This window comes from Gamsiella multidivaricata (genome assembly GCF_025024155.1).
Source record: "Gamsiella multidivaricata strain RSA 2152 chromosome Unknown BC939scaffold_47, whole genome shotgun sequence".
NCBI lineage: Eukaryota > Fungi > Mortierellomycota > Mortierellomycetes > Mortierellales > Mortierellaceae > Gamsiella > Gamsiella multidivaricata.
In genome coordinates this window covers 166446-185598 of record NW_026251755.1, presented here as the reverse complement: position 1 = coordinate 185598, position 19153 = coordinate 166446, and the positions used below count along the sequence as shown (strand labels likewise).

The 19153-nt window shown below is 48.1% G+C and overlaps 7 protein-coding genes across 7 annotated transcripts; 2 read left to right on the top strand and 5 right to left on the bottom strand.

The window, feature by feature from the left end:
* Positions 1 to 22: 22 nt before the first annotated feature.
* On the bottom strand, positions 23 to 2021 carry BC939DRAFT_212053 (uncharacterized protein). The gene has a single exon (XM_051550712.1). The coding sequence runs from the start codon at positions 1693 to 1695 to the stop codon at positions 319 to 321; it is 1377 nt and encodes a 458-aa protein (XP_051410606.1). The 5' UTR covers positions 1696 to 2021; the 3' UTR covers positions 23 to 318.
* A 528-nt stretch (positions 2022 to 2549) lies between these two features.
* On the bottom strand, positions 2550 to 9433 carry BC939DRAFT_504609 (Rapamycin-insensitive companion of mTOR, N-term-domain-containing protein; the record flags this gene model as incomplete). Its single annotated transcript, XM_051560549.1, has 26 exons — positions 2550 to 3476; positions 3567 to 3711; positions 3806 to 3912; positions 3999 to 4179; positions 4276 to 4397; positions 4503 to 4727; positions 4836 to 4983; positions 5106 to 5210; positions 5297 to 5412; positions 5526 to 5657; positions 5754 to 5933; positions 6025 to 6127; positions 6251 to 6525; positions 6606 to 6724; positions 6809 to 6890; positions 6988 to 7176; positions 7275 to 7441; positions 7539 to 7726; positions 7833 to 7964; positions 8054 to 8216; positions 8340 to 8450; positions 8546 to 8696; positions 8808 to 8831; positions 8924 to 8968; positions 9066 to 9098; positions 9197 to 9433. 26 exons carry the CDS (start codon positions 9431 to 9433, stop codon positions 2550 to 2552), a joined length of 4407 nt encoding a protein of 1468 aa, XP_051410605.1.
* Positions 9434 to 10173: 740 nt separating this feature from the next.
* Positions 10174 to 11625, bottom strand: BC939DRAFT_504608 (uncharacterized protein; the record flags this gene model as incomplete). Its single annotated transcript, XM_051560548.1, has 3 exons — positions 10174 to 10587; positions 10682 to 10924; positions 11038 to 11625. The coding sequence occupies 3 exons, from the start codon at positions 11623 to 11625 to the stop codon at positions 10174 to 10176; spliced, it is 1245 nt and encodes a 414-aa protein (XP_051410604.1).
* Positions 11626 to 11741: 116 nt separating this feature from the next.
* On the bottom strand, positions 11742 to 12430 carry BC939DRAFT_456400 (formyl transferase). Its single transcript, XM_051556329.1, has one exon. The coding sequence runs from the start codon at positions 12389 to 12391 to the stop codon at positions 11771 to 11773; it is 621 nt and encodes a 206-aa protein (XP_051410603.1). The 5' UTR covers positions 12392 to 12430; the 3' UTR covers positions 11742 to 11770.
* A 116-nt stretch (positions 12431 to 12546) lies between these two features.
* BC939DRAFT_456399 (uncharacterized protein) lies at positions 12547 to 14685 on the top strand. Its single transcript, XM_051556328.1, has 6 exons — positions 12547 to 12929; positions 13004 to 13093; positions 13233 to 13312; positions 13411 to 13905; positions 13995 to 14360; positions 14454 to 14685. Exons 1-6 carry the CDS (start codon positions 12717 to 12719, stop codon positions 14554 to 14556), a joined length of 1347 nt encoding a protein of 448 aa, XP_051410602.1. The 5' UTR covers positions 12547 to 12716; the 3' UTR covers positions 14557 to 14685.
* Positions 14686 to 14792: 107 nt separating this feature from the next.
* On the top strand, positions 14793 to 16378 carry BC939DRAFT_530221 (uncharacterized protein). The gene is made up of 4 exons (XM_051561561.1): positions 14793 to 15002; positions 15121 to 15391; positions 15522 to 15680; positions 15785 to 16378. The coding sequence occupies exons 1-4, from the start codon at positions 14850 to 14852 to the stop codon at positions 16276 to 16278; spliced, it is 1077 nt and encodes a 358-aa protein (XP_051410601.1). The 5' UTR covers positions 14793 to 14849; the 3' UTR covers positions 16279 to 16378.
* Positions 16379 to 16431: 53 nt separating this feature from the next.
* BC939DRAFT_456397 (autophagy-related protein 22-like protein) lies at positions 16432 to 18736 on the bottom strand. The gene is made up of 5 exons (XM_051556327.1): positions 17977 to 18736; positions 17017 to 17861; positions 16900 to 16925; positions 16706 to 16812; positions 16432 to 16621 (listed from the first exon to the last, which is right to left on the bottom strand). Exons 1-5 carry the CDS (start codon positions 18548 to 18550, stop codon positions 16479 to 16481), a joined length of 1695 nt encoding a protein of 564 aa, XP_051410600.1. The 5' UTR covers positions 18551 to 18736; the 3' UTR covers positions 16432 to 16478.
* Between the last annotated feature and the right edge of the window lie 417 nt (positions 18737 to 19153).

The following is a 19153-nucleotide window of genomic DNA, read 5'->3' as shown; positions in this document are numbered from 1 at the left end:
AATTTTTCCCCTGATCACCATCGTTCAGGCGCAAGGCTTCCAAAGACGATGTAAGGTTGAAGGGCGTGACGTTTGGTCGATGATACGGTCCGCCAAGGCCCGCCACGGAGTGTCGGCGCTGTGCCTGTTGAACAAGATCATTATCCAAGGGATGACTAAAAGATAAATAGAAATAAGAGAAAAATTGACTTTAGTCATGATCATATGGATATACCTACTTCGACCTCCGTCGGGGCTCAAAATCTAGACGAGCCGAGCGCGTTTTAATGGCCCATATTGCCATCGCATAACCAAAGATAGCACACCGAAAGTAATCGCTTACCGGCTGAGGCTACCCATGGTTGAAGAGTTTCCTGCATCGACATCGTCGAGAAAGGCATCGTAATTCTGGAATCCTGAGGCCGGCGCTAACGAGAAACGTCGAGCCACCCGCTGTCTCTCCAGTGGCGATGGCAGAGGTTGAAACGAGTCCCAGATGGGTGCACTATATGCCGAGGTCGAAGTGACTGAGCGTCGATGGTTGGATAGAGATGTATCCGGCCCCACAGGGCCTGGCCACGTCGCACTTCCGCCAGGGGACTCACGATGCAACAAAAGCCGATTATCGCCCCCCAGTGCAGATTCTGACCCTCTCAAGGACCTAGCGGACGCTGTGAAAGAATCCTGCGAATCGGGGCTAGAAAACATCGAGAGTCCGCCTGTAAAAGCATCTGAGCCAAAGGTCGCTGAGGTTGAGAAGCTTCTTGCCCGATTGATGCGCGGCTCCAATGCGTCCTCTGCCTCCTCCTCCATGGTTGGCAATGGTGGTCGATATCTTAGAAGGTCGTCTTCATCCAGGTCGAGTCCAAGTTTTGTTGTTGGAAGTCGAAAAGTGTTCGCGAAGCCAGAATCCGAAAAGGAAAGACTTCTCGCTGTCCTAGGGATGCCGGTGCTGATGATATCGCCGTGGGTGCTTTTGGGATTGGTAACCGACAGGTCGCTTGCATCCTTTGATGCGGTACCCGTCCAAATGAATGAGCCAAGGCTCAGAGGTGATTCTAGTCCTGTACCACTCTGTTTTAGAGCGCCTCGGCTGCCGATATTGAGAGACTGAGACTTTGCATGAAAACTCTCGACGGGCTTAAGATCTTGCTGGCCGAGAATGGAAAATGACGTGGTGTCGGTGCGCTGACTGGTAGGCGTTCCTGTACTCGAGCTCTTGAAGTGCATTGGATGTGTCGCGGATTGGTCTGGAAGGGAATCCCGATCAAGGGGCGATAGGGCCCTGGCACCAGAGGCGACGGGGGGTATCAATGGTGCCAATCCGCTGCCCATGTCTTGACCGGCCAAGACTGGATGCGACAGCAGCTTGTGCTGCGGCGGCGTAGGGGAGGTTGGGGAGGAGATGGACGAAGCAGAGGACGAGGACGAGGACTCGTTACAGGTGCCAGCAGAGAGGGAGGAGATGGTTGAGTCTGCGAGGTCGACGAGGTCGGCCCCAATGGCCCTGGTCCTGTTCCCCTCGACGGTTGTTATGTCGGTTTCTTGAAGGACCCGGTTTCGCTCCTTGTCCTCTGGAGGGGAGAGCAAGGGTCGCCTGGGAGGGCTGCCGACGATTTTCCAGCTCTCGTCTGCGGTCAGAGGTTGCTGCTGGGTCTGGATAGGCCGGGGCGAGACTATGGGAGGGGAGGCCGTACCCGACTGCTTGTTCTCCATAGCAGACGAGGAGTGCGACTTTATTTGTTATGAGAAGAGGGGTGGGGGAGGGGTAGGGAAAGAGCGAGGGAGGAAGAGAGGGAAGTGTACAAGGATAGAAAGAGAAGAGAGAAAGCGAGAACGAGAGAGAGAAGAAAGAGAGAGAGAGAGAGAGAGTAATGAGCGAAAGAGAGGGAAGAGTGAGAAGAGATGATGACTGCAGAGAGGATGAGGGTCTTTGTCTCCCTCCCCTCGAGAAGAAAGCGTGAGTGAGTGAGTGAGTGAGTGAGTGTGTGTGTGTAAGGGTGTGGAAGAGAGAGAGGGTGCTTTAGTGCTTTGTGGGGAAAGATACTCACTCGTTGTTGTCTGGCATATTTGTTTGCTCCTTGCGCACACCATTTGATTGGATCCTTTCATCCTTTCATCCTTTCATCCTTTCAACTGAACTCTCCTGTTCTGCTGCTGTACTACAACATTCATTCGCAGGGCAACATGCTGTCCCGCTCTTCCTCTTCCATCTTCCTCTTCCATCCCTCTTCGCCCTCCCCTCCCTTTTCTCCCCTCTTCTTTCTTTCCCTCTCATCCTGCCCCTTGCTCGCTTGTACATGTGCTTGTCTGTACACACATTTGCGTTTGTTTGTGTGGTGTGTGCTTGGCACCCTTTGCATTTTTCCCGCCCTGGCGCCCTCTTTTTTGTTTTTTGGTCTATCGCCAAAACCGCACAACACCACCCCCTTTTCTTTTTTTATCTTCATAAATATAACTCCTTGTGCAACATCCATATCATCTTCGCAATGATGATAACGACAATCACAATAGAAAGTCTAAACCATGTGTCTTTACTTGTAGCTTTTTTGTTCTTGTCACCCAGCCACTCAATGCAACCGCTCCTCGGCCTCTCCGTTGCATGTCGACTGCCGTGCCTCCATCACCATCGGATCTCCATCCTCCACGCTCGCCACCGCGACCTTAACCCGCGGCGGCAGCGGTGCCAGACCTGCCTCCTTCGCAAAGTTCTTGTGATAGGGTTTGTTGGTATAGAGAATCTCGTACGCATGAGGCGGCGGTCGTGGAGGCGGAATCGGGGGCTGCGACAATGTCAGCGTTGGCGACAGTTCCGCATCCAACTCATGAGAAGTCCGTCCTAGTCTTGGCAAGCTCGTCTTTCCTTTCGACTTCTTGCTGTTGAATTCATCTAGAAACAGCTGTGGTCTGCTGCCGGAGGACCCATCCCTGGTGATATAGGCTGAGCTCTGTGGTGCTTGCGCTGCTGTGTATGACGACGTCAAGGATCTTGTAAATGACGGCGAAGATGACAGTGATGGTGGCTGTGATGAGGGTGAGAATAGCATCAGCCCAGGAGGCCCTGGCAGTCCTTGACGCGTCTCAAGTGTCATACTAGATCGAGGCGCACCTGAATATGTGTCGCCTAACCCCACCACTCTTGAAGGGCTGTCGAAGCTGCTACGCGTCATAACTTCCGTCGTTTCCTGGTCCTGTCGGTCCCATACGCAGACCTCGAACTTCACATCAAAAAGACCTAGGATGAAGCGCCGGACAGGGAGCCTGAAGTGATAATGTGAGAGCAAATCGAGCACAGCGCTGTATAGATTTAGATCGGCGAAATACGTCGGATGTTCTGCCTTGATTTTGGCCAAGTTCTTGGAGGCGCCGTTTGTCAGAATATGGTTGCCTAGCTCTCCTGTAGCCTTCAGAACCTCTTTCTCCACAATATCCCCTTCACTGGTTAAAGGAATGACCACTCGAGGGACATCCTCCCTGTATCGATCCCATCTAGGCACCTGTGTATTATCGAAAAAAAAAGATGTTGGTGTCAGTAGCTAATTCACGTAGATATAAATACTGGACATCTTCATAGAGACAAAGCTCACCTCCAAAAACCGATCCAAGTCCTTAGGTAGGCACAATCCTCGCGGCGTCCGGTCACGATGTAGTATTCCCTGCCAGCCGTAGTCTTCCAGGGTCTCGATACCTTGCGTGGTTTTACACATCAGTCCCAGAACAAAAAAGCATGTTCTAAAACAGTGGTTCATTAATTAGCACGAACAATGCTTTCTCATCAAGTTGGACCACAAGAAAACGACAGTAGGAAACGGCAGCGCTTTCTTACCCCTTCAAGGAGAGTACTTTGGATCGCTCTGCCATGCCGACGATATACTTGATCAGGTCTTCTTCCTCTAGAAATGGCAGACCACCCACAGTCGATCCAATATTTCCCTGGAGATATTGAGAATACAATTGAAATTAGTTCATCTGCTCTCTTGCCTAAAGTACTAGCAGGCTTAGCAGTTCTCGTTGCTTACCACTGCCCATAAAATCGACTTCAGTTCGCTAATGACGGTCGAGTCCTTGGATTCTGCACAGTGTTCCCGAATGTAGCGCGCGTAATCAGAAAAGTGGCCTTTCTCTCTCAAAAGTTCGCATCCTTCCTCAGTCCTTGTCAGTTCTCCATAGAAATGAGGTGTGAGCACCTGCCTAGCGCGTCTATTGTACAGTGCAGTACAGAAATGCCAGTATAATTAGACATCAGGAAACACCAGATAATATCGATCATCATTTCACCACGAACTTCTCACTTACCCCAGTTGAAGCTCTGCCTCATTCTCAAACTTTCCGTCTTCTGAAAAAGGGTTGAACCGCTGCAGCTCCATCGCTTTCGCCAACTTGACTTCGGTTTGAATCATGTACTGTCTGTTTGCGAACTACGTTCGAGAGGCCAATTCAGTAAAGTACAGAGTATTAATATCGTTCAGCAGCACACGGACGATTGCTACCACTGCAATATACCAACAAGCATCACTGCCTACCATGAACCAGTCATCCATCTCTCCTTCGATATACGACATATCCTGGAGGTAGTGAAATCCTTTAGACGTTGATAAAAATCGTAGCAGGAGTGGATTGCCAGCTTCGCCTAAATGATCCAGATTTGGCCGAAGTCGTATGAGAAAATCCAGATTCTTCCGCTGAGCACAAGCATCGTCCAGTGCTCGAACAGCCATGTGGCAGACGTCCAAAGAAGGGTCACAGAGCTGCATTATCATGAAGCGGTCAAAGTAGGATTACCACTTTAGTTAGTGCTGTGCTTATGAGCCGAAACATATCTGGCCAATGTATACCCGTGTGCAACGGTGTGGTACCTGTGTACATAAGAGCCGGATGGCCCAGTCGTTGAATTCATTTCGATCATTCTTTATGACGGTTCCTAGGTGCTGCGTGGCGTAAAGTCGGATATGTTTGTAGCCCGAGGTCATGATCTTCGATAAAATGACGCGAGGGTGGTCATCTCTGTAAGCAAAAGCACACAAGAGCCTGTCAGCATCATGATGAAACGCAACATAACAGGCAAGTACCGGCCTCAACCGCCATTATACCTCAATATGTCACCTAGATATGGATTTGTGTCTTACATGCTATAGTCCATCGAGGTGATGATCTTTTTTACAATGTCGTCGCGACTCCGGAGTTCACTTAACCGGTAGTATAAATTGAAGATCTTAAATTTCTCCAGCAGTCTATAGGTCATTAGATTGTGGAGAGATAAGAAATTAACCTTGATGAAGCTGACATGTCGCGGACAACACAAAGTGCGTCTCCTTACCTTGCACCACTGCGAGTTTTACAAAGCGTCCCCAGCATCTCAAAGTAACCCGAGGTCAACGTGGTCTCCATTTTCTCCCTTGAGAAAATAGGGTCAGATGCTGGGTGACCCTTCATCTGTTGAAGAGATAGAGTTGACAAAAGGCCATTGTCAGTAGCCATGTCCACTCCATACGCGCACTCTCTTTCTCAATCTTCCGTATCTGTTGTAAATGGAGTAGTGCACATACCGGGTCCAACTGTGCAAGACCATCTGCAATGAGCCGCAAAATCTTGTTCTGCGCCAAGTATTTCGCTCCCTCCGTGCTAATTGCCAAGGTTTCGAAAAGTGCACACCCTATCTTGGTGTAGGATTGATGAAGCTATGTCCCAGAACACAAAGGCAGTACTTAGCAAGACTGTTTTGCAAGAAAAGAATTCAAAACGCAGAAGCTAAGACAGCCATATGCAGGCCGTACCTCACTGGCTGGCTGACTTGAGTAGTGGTGATTTAGAGGTCTGTAGAACGCAAGAAGCCGCTTTGAGAACTTTGTGCCACGAATCGCCTCATCAAGTCTTCTGGGATTGAGCATTGGGCCTTGAATAATCTCCAATATCAGATTCCAACGCCACTTCGAGACGTCCTTTGTTGCAAGGACCTACCAATGACGGTTTAATTGATCAAGGTTAGGATGATGGTGCTGGCAAGAACAGTACATCTCCTAATACTTTCAATGGTTTGCATCTTACCTGAGTATCGTTCAAGAGAGATCGAAAACTGGTGTCATCCAATTGAGTCCCTATCCGCTGCTTGATTCGATCCAAGTGCCTCTGCTCATGGCCATCGTACAGCCTTTTATGTCAAACGCAAAAAAAAAAAAAAAAATTAGAATGATACAGAAAAGTCGAAAACGGATCACAGTCAGCATTCCATCGGATCTTATTGAGACGCCAGCTGGCTGTAACGGCTTCGTACCGTTCTGCGGCCATTCCCTTTGATGTCCGGCTTAAAGTGTCAATAAACCGGAAGGCGCTTGTAGCAGTATGACGGAGCACAGGGTCTTCAAAGTTCGTCGCAACTTGAAACAGCGATGGCAGTGACTGGATGTGGGTACATCTGTCCGGTGGTAAGACCTTGCACGCGAGCTGCATGAGCTCGGGAATCAATAACGTTGCTTTCCTGAGCAACTTTCTAGCCTCAGCATCTCCAGCTCTTGTGAGCGTATCATCGGCTATTAGGGAAATCAGAGCCTATAAACCCAGTCAGTTTGAGTACGTCATTTCATCCCCACGAGACTACGCTGCAGATGGTATGGTAATGACATTCATACCTCTATCAAGCCTGCATCGATAAAGACTGTCAAGACAACGCTCTGGTGATGATCCATCAATCCCAGTGGCTCCAAGTTCGATCCCCAATGACTGTCCAGATCCTCCTGGGTTGGTTTGACTACAATACCAAAATGTCAGTCGAAAAGTTCCGCCCAATGACCAAGAGCCTTCAATACGTCGGTCGACATTGAATAGTACTTACTGTTTTTGCCGTCCAGGAAGTCCTTGAGCCATCTCGGCGTCTGTATCCAAAATATCTCGTAAAGAATATCCAGCAGTACTTTCTATATAAAACAAGCCATGCCAAAATCATACTGCAATCAGTCAATGTTTAGAAAGACTATGTTCGCGAAGCAGCTCTTATTTCATCTATGCACCAACCCTGTTTTCCTGGATCGGCAACTTGATGGACTGAACCAAAGAACGAATAGCGCGCTTGTCGTTCGTACAAAGGTCGAACAGCCCAGCCCAAGATCGAATCATTGCTGCGATAATGCGTCCAGATGCCTTAACCCGGTCGGTATACGAAGGCCCTTGGGAGTAGATGTCCGTGAAGACCGCCATGATCATCTAAAGTGGTATCGAGATATAAAAAATGACCTTGTCAAGCCGACTGGACACTCTTATTGTGCTCATCTCTGGTCATCTCGTTGTAGCGATCACCTTACCTCCGAGTCCAGGCCTTGCCTTACGTATATTCGAGTTTCGGGGCTCTCCAACATATACAGGAACACTTTGAGAAGAGCATCCGACAAGTCCTGAAGACTATCCGTCAATGCCACCAATATGGCTCTAAATCCTCCACAGCGTGCAACCGGTTTTGGATCCGACATAACTATTTGTGAAAGATAGCATCAGTGGCCGCTTTCGAAGTTTCTTAGCGCAAATGTGTATAGCAGTCAGCGCATATAGAAACTGACAAAGGGACATACCCATTTCTCCAAGTGTTTCCAAGCAGGCGTTTCGTAATTTCTCGTCGTTTTGCTCTGCAATAGCGATCACTGCTCGCATAATACCGTCGGAAATATACTGCATACCCTCCTTTGTCGTAACAAAGCATCTAACCAGCTTCAGCGCCTCTATCCTCTCAGATTCCATACGATGGTCAGCCATGAGTGACCTAGTGTAGTGAATGAAAAAATCAGAGTCAATATCGCATAGTACAAGTCTAGTATTTGTTTTCACATTTAACATGAAAGATGAGAGAGGGAAGATTTTTCACTTACTTCACGATAAACATGTCGATTTTGTGCGTTGTCAGTAATGGTCCGATGGGTCCGGTTCCTGAAAGAAGCCGTAGGCAGCGATATGCGTTCAACCGAATCTCTCTGACAGTGCTTGCTAAACAGAGCCGCAGACTGGGGTCGTGAAAATAAATTAGTGGTGATTTTTCAGGTTGAACAAAACGAGGTACGATCTGGCAAGAATGAACTGCCATGGCTCATACCATGATACGAGCTCCTGCGTTGGGTATCCTGGATGTATATGCTGGTTTTGCTTCAATATATTCACTAAATTGGAGAGATGTTCCAATCTAACCGATGGCAAATCCAGCAAGTTGCGTAAAGAGCTCACAATATCCACTACTGCTGAGTGTATGCTTTGCCGATCTAGTCCAGGAATATATTATCGAGTGCAGGGGACAGACACACGTCAGCTTCAACTCGGCTTTCAATCGATGTCGGTGGCGGGCATTCATAAAAATGACAACGTCGATAGGTTGATGAGGATACCTTCTTCGTTGTCGGCATAGTCGCTTGTAGAGAAAGAGTTGGAATGGCTCCTTCTCGCTAATACTGGGATGGATTGTTGAGAATCCTTCAGAGCTTGCTCCGGAAGGTAACCTATGAGGACAATAAGATAGTCGTTCATTATGATAAGTCGCCAATAGCCGACAAAGATTTAAAAGACCAGAGTCCTTTATCTTTCCAATGATTACCGAACGAGGGCGGGTCGAATGCTCGTTGTTTGTAAAAGTCTAGCTGGAGATTAATCTCGGCAATCCGCTCAATAGTAGCTTGTAACTCTTGCTCAACCTGATTCCTCAATTTGTTATTTCCTGCATTGCCAACATCTCTGCTCCGGTACACCTATAAGAGTCATTCGCAGTTGAAAAGGTACGATTAGAACCCCGATATCGCAATGCTCTGCATTCCATTGGTACGCTTCTAAGCGTCTCCTCAGGATCATCGTGGACATACTTCTAGCAAGCTTTCGGCGGATTCCTAGAGAAAAAAAAAAAAAAAAAAAAGAGTTGATACTTCTACAATGTCCATTATAGGCGAACAATTGAACACAGTTTGCGCCACCAGCATACCTTTGCCTTCGTTTCCACTTGGAGTTGATGGTATAGTTCATCCATCTGTCATTTGTAGAGATAGGAATGCATGCCTAGTGAGTGATACGACCATATAATAGGCGCGAGTTGTTCCTCCGCTCAATACAAACGTGCTTGATACCTTTGCTTCCAAGTCGTCATCTTCCTCTTCCTCCTAGGGATAATTTAAAGTAGGAAGCAGTGAGTAAGCATCTGCAGAGACACCTTTAGGCTAGAAGCTGCCGAATTCATATGATAAAACGCTTGCCATACATGATCTTGATCCTGACTCTCGTCTGGATCCTGCTCAAAGTTATCCGTGGTGTCAGGGTCGTCCGAGTCCTGCATATCTCCATCGTCTTCCAGTGTCCCTAGGCCGCCTTCGCCGTCGTCGCCCTGCGATGTCGTCCATGATGCAGGTTCGTCCCTTACGGGGACTATGGGCGGAGAGACCTCTGTGGTCAGCTCTGCGGAAGATTCCATCAGGAGCGACGTCCTGCGGTCGCTCATCTTGATGAAGAACGAATCTCTTTGGAGCTGTGATGTTCTTGTTGGTATTCTGAATTCTTCTGAGTGTATTGAGTATATGTGGGTGTCCAGGTTGAAGGCGGCGGGGTAAGCGGCTCAAAGAGTGTCTTCTATTCGTTCCCTGGAATGTAACAGGCCAATGGAGCGACCGTCGACTGTGGTCTCATTAATGGTTTATAAGCCGTTTGAACTGTGAAGTCCCTGTGCCAAGCTGCTTTGCGGATCGCGAGATGCTGAGGTCGATAAAGTGGTGAGTGTCTTGAACGCGGAGATGTCTTTGATGACTCGACTGCCAGAACGGGACCCATGATGTCAGTTTGCTGAAAAGGGCTATCCATCACGTGCTTTCTGCGAATCGAAATACCACCAGGAACGCGGTCTTGAGTTCAGCGAGCTATTTGCCAGCAATTGCTCTAGAATTAACATAGTAAACTGCTTTTCCGTTGAGCAAAACAATCTAACGAACGATTTGCTACTGTATGACATAGTGTAGTTCGCAAACGTTATTATGTTCATCATGTTCATCAAAAGCGCAAGTGACTGTAGTCCTGTTCAGTTGAATATGCCTCTTAAGGTCTACGAATCAAGTTCGTAAATAGATAATAGTAGAAAGTGCACGTAGATGTATTTCATAATTCCATTTGTCTATCTTGCTCCGGTTGCATCTATTCCTATTGAAGTGGTAGGGCTGTTGCTGTTGTTTTGTCGTTGCAGTCGTCCTACTATGTGAACCATGTCTTCCAGATGTTCTGGGAGTACCTGTACAAGTTCTCGTGTTTCCTCACGATCCTGGCCAACTCACCCGACCGACCAGCATCTTCTGCATTTCTGACCTTGGGCAGAGTCAAAATGACATGCAGGTACGAGAAGGTGACAGCATCCAGACTCGAGGGCTCGCTCTTTCCGAAAAAGTATTCGTCCTTGCCCAACTGAATAGCCAGAGCTTCGATTGCCGTGGCAGCCTCTTCGAAGATCAATTCCCTGTCGATCTGTGTACGAGTGAGTAGCATTGAGTTGGCGACGTTGGATTTCTCAAGATACGAGAGTAGGATGGCGAGGATCCAGTTGTGGTGGCCAAAATAGTGCTGACGAGTTGTGGTGTTGAAATGAGCAGATTCAAACCACAAGGTATAAAACTATGCAATGGCCCCAAGAAAATAAAATACGTCAGGAGCAGAGTCATAAAGCAGCCCATACACGTTCCCGTCCAATCGCTGCAGCCAGACTTACAAGGGCGGCATGGATCTTGGATTCGGCCAAAGTGATAAAAGCCACAGCCTCTGCAGATTCATGTAAGTCCAGTTGGGCAGCGGCAGACGGCTGCCTGTTTTCCTGGACCCATTCCTCAAACCCATCCGAGGTGACATATTTCCCGCTGGGAAGAGCCAGGAAAGGCAGCTTTCCAGAAGGAGACATAGCGGGTTCAAATGCAGGTTTGACTTGGAAATCGATGCGGTTGAATTTCAAGTACACCTAGGTGGTGAAGAATGAACAAGGTCGACAGCGTTAGCCGAAATCGTGCTACTGAAGGTACGGCAGTAAGTATTGGAGGGTTGACTCCTTGGTATGGCAATAGATCGACTTACCATCCATTTGAGAGAGTCAACATCAAAGCTTCCGATGGCAGGTTGAGAAGGCTCCGCGGGAGACCCTTGCCCAGTGGTCCATCCAGGTGCGTACGCGTACATAATGGCCTTCACAGGGCGACGACGCGTGTGGGGTGCTGGCAACTCCTTGAGCGGGAACCTTGCCAAGAACCTGTACAATGGATGCTGACTGGAATCGCCCTCTCCAAATATACGATACTTGAATGATCGCCTGGTTGTGCTAGACTGTTCAGTCGTTCCTGATGCCTCCTCGGACCTCCCACCTGTGCTTTCCTCGGATACCTTCTCCTTGGTCTCCTTGGATTCCTTATGCTCGCTCGATGCCTTGGATTCGATGGTGCCCTGCTGGCTGACCTCCTGTGCAGTGCTCGAAGCGCTGGTTTGGATGCGCTCATTGGAGGAGGACGAGACAGATGTGGAAGAGTTGGTAGAAGTCAGGACGCGCTTAGTGATGGTACGGGTGGTTCTCTTTTTGCGAAGGATGGTTCCGTCTGGCTGGACTTCATCGAACACCTCGATTCTGGGCTCGGATTCGGTCGAAATCACCTGTTCCTCGTGGTCGGCCATGTTAGTGAAGGAACTGGATCGGGAGAGATTGGATCTACTCATCAACAGTTGCCCTTCTTTATGATTTGATATTCTCGGCTTCAGCCATAATATTTCACAGAATCATCACATTTAAAAGAGAGTTTATCGGACAGAGTGTATACAGTTATGCAGACTTGTGCTTATTCGCCTCTTCTTCCAGCACCTTGGCAGCTCCTTGGACAAGGAGAACATGCTCAACCGAATGTATCCTTTCCTGCAGGGCTGCCAAATCATCTTCTGGCCTGATCTCTACCTCCTTGACCAGCAATGGCTCGCCTCCGTCTACTTCCTGGATTACGCGGTGAACCATAACTCCTGTATGTTTGATCTCTCCTTTCTGGTATGCTTCGAAGGCGCGCTCGATAGCCTTAGCGCCATCAAACTGTCCAGGCAATGCAGGATGCAGGTTGATCAATGGTGTCGTGGGAAACTGGTCCAGAAATGCAGGGGAGAGAATGTGCATAAATCCAGCAAGAACAACCAGGTCTGGCTTAGCAGCAAGGATTAGCTGAGCGAGATCCGCATCGTATTCAGTCCTGGTCTTTCCAGCGGTCGTGTACGGCTTCAGGGCAAGGACTTTTGTGGGTATGCTGGCCTTCTCTGCCCTCTCCAAACCAAAGACCTTGGAGCGGTTTGAGATAACGAGGGGAATCTCGGCCTTGAGCGTGCCATTCCGGGTAGCATCGATGAGGGCCTGGAGATTAGATCCTGTGCCGGAGATCAGGACGACAACACGAGGGGCCATTTCGGAGCGCGATGATGGGGATCAACTGAAAGGAGCGTGGTAAGGAGATAAATGAGAAAAAAAGGCTTCCCCGCATTTTTCCAAATTGATCGCATCTCCCTAGTGACCGTTAAAGTCTATCCTGTAAGCATTTTTGTTTACCCTAAGCTCCTTCACCTATTGTACCTTTACGACCGGCACTCTTCGGCCAAACTGAGCATCATTACCGCCTGCATAGAAAAAAAGGCTCTGCTCTGCTCGTTCCACGGCTGCAAACGGATAGCGCGGATAGACTTGAACACGACCGAAGCTTGCTGAAACAGACACAGGACAGCAGGAATTTGACATGGGGCACTCTAAGCAGTCCAGCAAGGAGCCGGAGCTGTCTTCGCTCTTCCCATACAATACAAGGATGACGCGGGCGAGCCACGCTGTGCATGCTGAGCTTACAGGCCAACTCTTACGCCGAACTCTTGTCCGACGGGACTACTATAGAGCATATAAGATCTACAGCATCATGACTACCAAGAAGAATATCGCTGAGGAATTCGTGTGGAAGGTACTGATATTCGCTATGCAGACGCTAGACATCCCTGAAAGGACGCTGATGGGCACTGATTTTACATTATTTAGATCGGATGCGAGATCTTGAGACAGAAGAGTGAGTACGAGCCCCTATGCCTACGCTTCCTGCAGCTCATCTTTACAAAGTCGAAGGATTGCGTAAGTGGAAGGCTCTATACTTCGTTTAAACCTGCCTTTAAGAGTAAATCTCTGCGGATCTTTGACGCTCTTCTGGGTCTTTTTTTTTTATTTTTTTTATTTTTTTATTTTCTGCTGTCTTCCTGTTTCTGCTTCATAGAGAGAAGCAATTCTTGTCGAAACCGCACTTTATCAACTTCGATGCGGTAAACTTGAAGATGCCCGTGAAACTTTGGAACCGTAAGTTGAACCTCTTCATGATGTTAACAGGGTGCTAAACGAACGAAGGCAGCTTGCGGATAAAATATAACAGTCTTCTCTTGTTATCTTTACAATAGGTACCGTGAAATGTACCCTTACGACGAAAATCCGCTTGTGCAAGGTTATGCGGGTGTTATTGAGTTTGCATTATGGACCAAAGCCATTCGCGCAATGACTACACGAACGGGGAATAAACAGAACGCCGAAGCCAGCATTAGGAGTTTACCTCAGCTCGGCCAGGGGCACTTAGAATCTGACGACGGTAGCGACGTGGATTCGTACGATTTTTGGCTGAGTGCAGACAACGATGAAAGCCAAGATTGCATGGCACGGAAGGCAGACATATCAAGATATGAACACAATGCTGACAGGCTACTGGAGCGAGCTCTTCAGCTGAATGGCAGGAATGACATGTTTCTTGTCTATCTTGTAATACTGAGGTGCGGCAAGGTGGACTTCTCCGGGATGGATTCGAAAGCAATGCCGCAGGCGAGAAAGGATGCTATCAGCGAGATGAGGAGCTTTTTGCGGCGGTTCTATGGTAATAACAAATACAGCCTTCTGTCATTACAGTAAGTTCATTAAATGAGCATTGCGTATCACTCTCGTTGTATCTAATAGTTTGATCTAACTAACCACATTGCATTGACACGAACGATAGATTGCTGGCCGCACTTGAGAACCGAGAGAGGCAACAAACCCTTGAACTCATCTTGAAGCATGATCCAGCGGCGGATTCGGAGCTATATGTCCGTCCACTGCTGAACATGTTGAAAAAGAGGCTCGGAAGCGAACAACGGGAAATAATCATGCAGGAAAACTCTCATACCAAGACATCGTCTCGATACAAGATACATGCTTCTTCGCAGGATCAAAGGACAATTCTTCATGGCATGGACATAAAAGATTTTCGGCCAATTTTGGAGCTGTTGCTAATGCGTGCAGAGTTTGGGGTACTGACAGGGTGGGAGGAGCAGGAGTTAGTCAGGATCTGCGATCTCGTCTGCTTCTGCTCAGCCTGCGGCGAGTAAGTACTCTTTTTTTATTTATTTTTTTTACTTTTATTTTTATGATATGCGGCGCGCGTTGACCAGTACTATCAACTCATAATGCTTTCTAGGACGACTGAAGTCAGAAAGCAATCCTGTTTCGAAGATTTGCCCCTCGAAGCCCAGCCCCCTTGGTACAACAAGCTGGCCTTGATTTTGAGTCGCATCAAATAAAGCAAAAATGAGTCCTAATGTACGCTCCAAGTCATAATATCCCTCCCCACCTGTAAATTCGTCTAGGGTTCCATATATTGTAGAGAGTGGGGGGAGAATGGCAGTGCATAAAGCCCCTTCGGGGCCAAGGGAACCAGCATCAGGATCAATTCACGCTTTTTCTGAAAAAAGTCACAAAAATGTCATCATTTGTTGTTCCTTACTGCGCCACGCTGCATCCACTCACCTTTGCCAGAGGAAAAAATAGCCCTCTCCATCCATCACTTTGTGAAGCATAGGACAACACACTCATCATGCCACCAAAAAAGGCCAACACCGAGAAGAAAAAGCTTGTGGAGGACAAGACCTTCGGCCTTAAAAACAAGAATAGGTCGGCCAAGGTCTCGCGCTATGTCGAGACTGTCAAAAACCAGGCAGCACAGGCTGGTCAGTCCAGAAAGGATATGGTAACCATATACAGCTTGTTGCTCTCTGCTATCTGGAATCCACATTGGGAACTAAGCGTACGCACATAGACATTCTACTCATCTTATATTTCAAATGTTGTTCTCTTGCGCAATATAGATTGATAAGGAGCGCGAAAAGCAGGCGATTGTCGATCGTAAACGTGCTGAACAGGCGAAGAAGGAGGAGCTCAATGACCTCTTCAAGCCCGTACAGGTTCAGCAGAAGGTGCCTTTCGGTGTCAACCCTAAGACTGTCCTTTGTGCGTTCTTCAAGGCAGGAACATGTACAAAGGGCGACAAATGCAAATTCTCCCATGACCCCAACGTCGAGCGCAAGACAGCCAAGAGGGACTTGTATACGGACAACCGTGATGACGAAAAGAAGAATGGCAAGTACCATAGCGCCCATTCCATCAGGCCGTGGGACGATAAGGGATAATATGAATGTCACTGATGTTGCCATACAGAAACGCAATGTTCCTGACCCCTGTTTTATGTGTTCCCTCTCTTTTTCAATAGATACAATGGAGACGTGGGACCAATCGAAGCTGGAATCCGTTGTCAATTCGAAATCAAAGGGCATCACTAATGCAACGACCACCGACATTGTGTGCAAGTACTTTTTGGAGGCTATCGAAAATCAAAAATATGGCTGGTTCTGGGATTGCCCGAATGGAGGTAAGCATTACGGAAATCGTAGCAATAGCCAATGACTCATTTGACTATCTAAGGATCCATACGACAGGGTTACTTACGCTATCCTTTCACACATTGCATCTCAGGAACCCAATGCAAATATCGCCATGCTCTTCCGCCTGGCTTCATTTTGAAAACTAAGGCGGAGCTCCGAGCGGAGGCCAACAAGGAAGTTATTTCAATTGAGGACTTTTTAGAGACAGAGCGACACAAGCTGGGCAAGAATCTGACACCCGTGACTGTGGAGAGTTTTGCGGCCTGGAAGAAGATGCGTGCGGATCGCGTAGAGCAGGAAGAGCAGGCGAAGCGCAAGGCCAAGGAGGCTGCCTACAAGGCTGGAAAGATGTTGCAGTTCTCTGGAAGGGAATTGTTCGACTTCAACCCTGAGATTGCTGGAGAGGATGAGGAGGACGATGGCGATGATGTGTTCGATTTCTCAAAGTATACGATGAACATGGATGATACGGAGTCCCCTGAGGAGCTGGAGGCGCGCATTACACGAGATATGGCCAAGGTTCATGTGGATAACGAGCTCTTTGCAGGCGAGGAGGATGTGCAGGTCAGCGATGACGATGAGTAATAAAATGTGGAGGGGATGTAGTGCAACGATCAAATATAACCAGAAATATGCGGGAATAAAAGGTGATGAAATGTCGATTCGACAGCAAACGACACCCAGGCGATAATGGACCATGCGTAATAATGAACAGTCAGCAGGGTGTAGTGCAATCGATCCGGACTATTGTAATTTATTAGGGTAGAGAGGGATATGGCAGTCTTTCAAACACTTTTGTTGAGGTCTTTCTCAGAGCCCATGAGCTTTGAGTCGCTCAATACGGTCATGTCTGTCAGCTGCTTAGCACGCGCTTTTTCGGCTTGTTCATTATTGTAAAAATCGATGGCCTCTTGGCGGCCCTTTTCCACTATTGTTTTGATTGATAAAGCATTATTGACGTTAGTGTACCACTCATTACGAAGCTGATTGGTCGATTGCGGTGGAAGCGTACCGTTGACAAAGACCATCATGATAGCAGGGATATAAAACTGCGTAAGAAGGAACCACCAAGTGTGCCTGATACCGGCTCGCTCGATGATTGCCGTGCAGATCAATGGTCTACAGGAGGAGCAATAAAACTGTTAGTCCCATAGATACAATACCATTTGATACAAGTGGGTTTCCTACGCTATATGAGTATCTTACCCTATCCACGAAGACGATACATTTGCCTAAGGATGTCATTCAGGCGTTAATTAGTGGAAGATCATAAATTGTCGCCTTGGGTGCATTGGATGTAAAATCTCAAGTTCAGGGCCCTACCATCTCAAACACAGCGTATAACTCATTTTCGTGGCCCAGTGGTATAAACTGCGAAAAGACGACTCTGTTCGAAGAGTTAATGGCGCCGATAAACAGTCCAAAGAGCGAGGCACACAAGTAGAGCTCCCAGGTATGCTTCAGTCCGACGGGGTTGCTCTTAATCAGACCCAGCAGGCAGTAGATTGGGATCAGTCCGAACAGACAAGAGTTGATAATAATAACTTTCATAGGTTTGACTCCCTTGCTGTTCTGTAACCAGATCCAGAACCACATACTGCATCCTGCAAATATGTATTGAATCAATGCTGCGATGATTAGGGCGTCATTCGATACCCGCAGCTGGTCCTGTGCGATCAAAATGGCCATGCTAGTCGCAGACGTCAGACCGTCGCCGAGAATAAACCATGCGCAGAGGTAGAAAAACATGGTCTTCAGACGGCGGACCTGGCGCATAGTCTTGCCGATGCGCACATATCCGAAGGTGAAGACGTTAGCGCCTTCAGGCAAGGGAGGTGATGTTCTCTGGTGCGAGAGGAAGGCGTAAGCAATCATGAAGATCAGGACAAAGACCGAGCTCATGATGAGACAGTAGCCCAGCACCAGAGGTGAGGCATCTGTCATAATAATGACCAACGTAGCGAGGAGCGTGAGCAGAAAACCACCGGCGTATCCAGCAGCCGATGCTCCGCCAGAGAGGAACGTTGCTACCTGGACCTTGGCCTTTACGTGCTCCTGGGAATCTGCCCCATGGTCGACCATGGCTTTGATCACGGTTGGGTGAAATCGAGCCAGAATAGGTATATGGGCATCGAAGAAGTTCAAGGTCACTCCATTGAAGATCAGCCCTAGCGTATTGTAAATTAGTAATATCGGCAAGAAACAACAGGATTGTTGTGAGTTGATTGCGACTTTCCAGCTTAGATCACTCACATTATTCACTATTCAGAGCTCTTCGCATACCAACTACCATCAGGAAACCACTAATCCACCAGACCTCAGGCTTCAATGGTCCAATGAACATGAATGCAGTCGTGACAGCGAGCAGCAAGCAAAAAGTCATCATCAACTTTCTGGAAGACCGTCCATGGTCCGCAAATGCTGATGTCCCCAGCGAGACCACAATCGTGCACCAGACCGAAACCACGTTGATTAGAAGCGTGTAGGAAGTTGGTTCGACATAGATAAAGCCAAAGGGAACGACGCACTTATCCCCCACAGGAATCTCGGCGTCTTTTGAAGGGCATGGTGTTATCAGGTCCGAGCTCAAGTGCGAGGCGCCTCGTGCGACCTGCTGGACTAGTAGAGGCTGGAAAAGGGCGCCAGTGGTGTTGGACCAACCAAAGTACCCGAATCCGAACAAGAAGAACGCCCAAAGTTCCGCCTTCTTGGTCAAACGTTCCTGGATGTACGGCTGCAGTGTGATAGCATCGTTGGGGTCATCGTGGAGGAGATGCTTTTTGAGGCGTGAAATTAAACCCGTACGCGGCGTTGTATGATCCGAAGTACCAGATGACACTTTATCGTCTACATCCATGATGCCGAAGTATTTCCGAAGAATGGAGTTGGAGGATGAGGGACGCAAATATCGCGATGAGGATGAACCGCAATGGGCGTGTAGTCGATGGCGAGTTGCTCGGACAGCTATTCCTGTCAAGAAAGGTATGTACTCAAAGCAAGTACAAGGAGGGGAGTGGGGAGTGGGAGGAGGGGAGGAGAGGCGGTGGGAGAGAAGGAGCATAAAAACGGAATTGGGAGAATAATATGAGCAAATAACGAAGAGTCGCGCTGTGTAATCGTTTTCCCACTCCTGTGCTGCTCCTGTGCTACCTTGGTCTTCTGAAAAGAATGGTTGTACAGAGGTGCATGTGTAATTCAAATTGGCGCAAACCTTATTACCGTTAAGATTAAAGAATCGATTCCCCACAACTGACCACTGGATACTCCTGTTCTTATCATGCAGATAGAGCACTTACATACCCAACGATCTGATATACCGTTTTCCGCGCACGCAAAGAGAGAGCATTGCTCGGCATAGACAGAGCAGGAATTTGTCGCGTTTATGTTCTGGCAAACATGAAAGCATTCTCTACTGAGCGAAATGATTACGATCACTGACCATGGATTGCAATTGGTATCC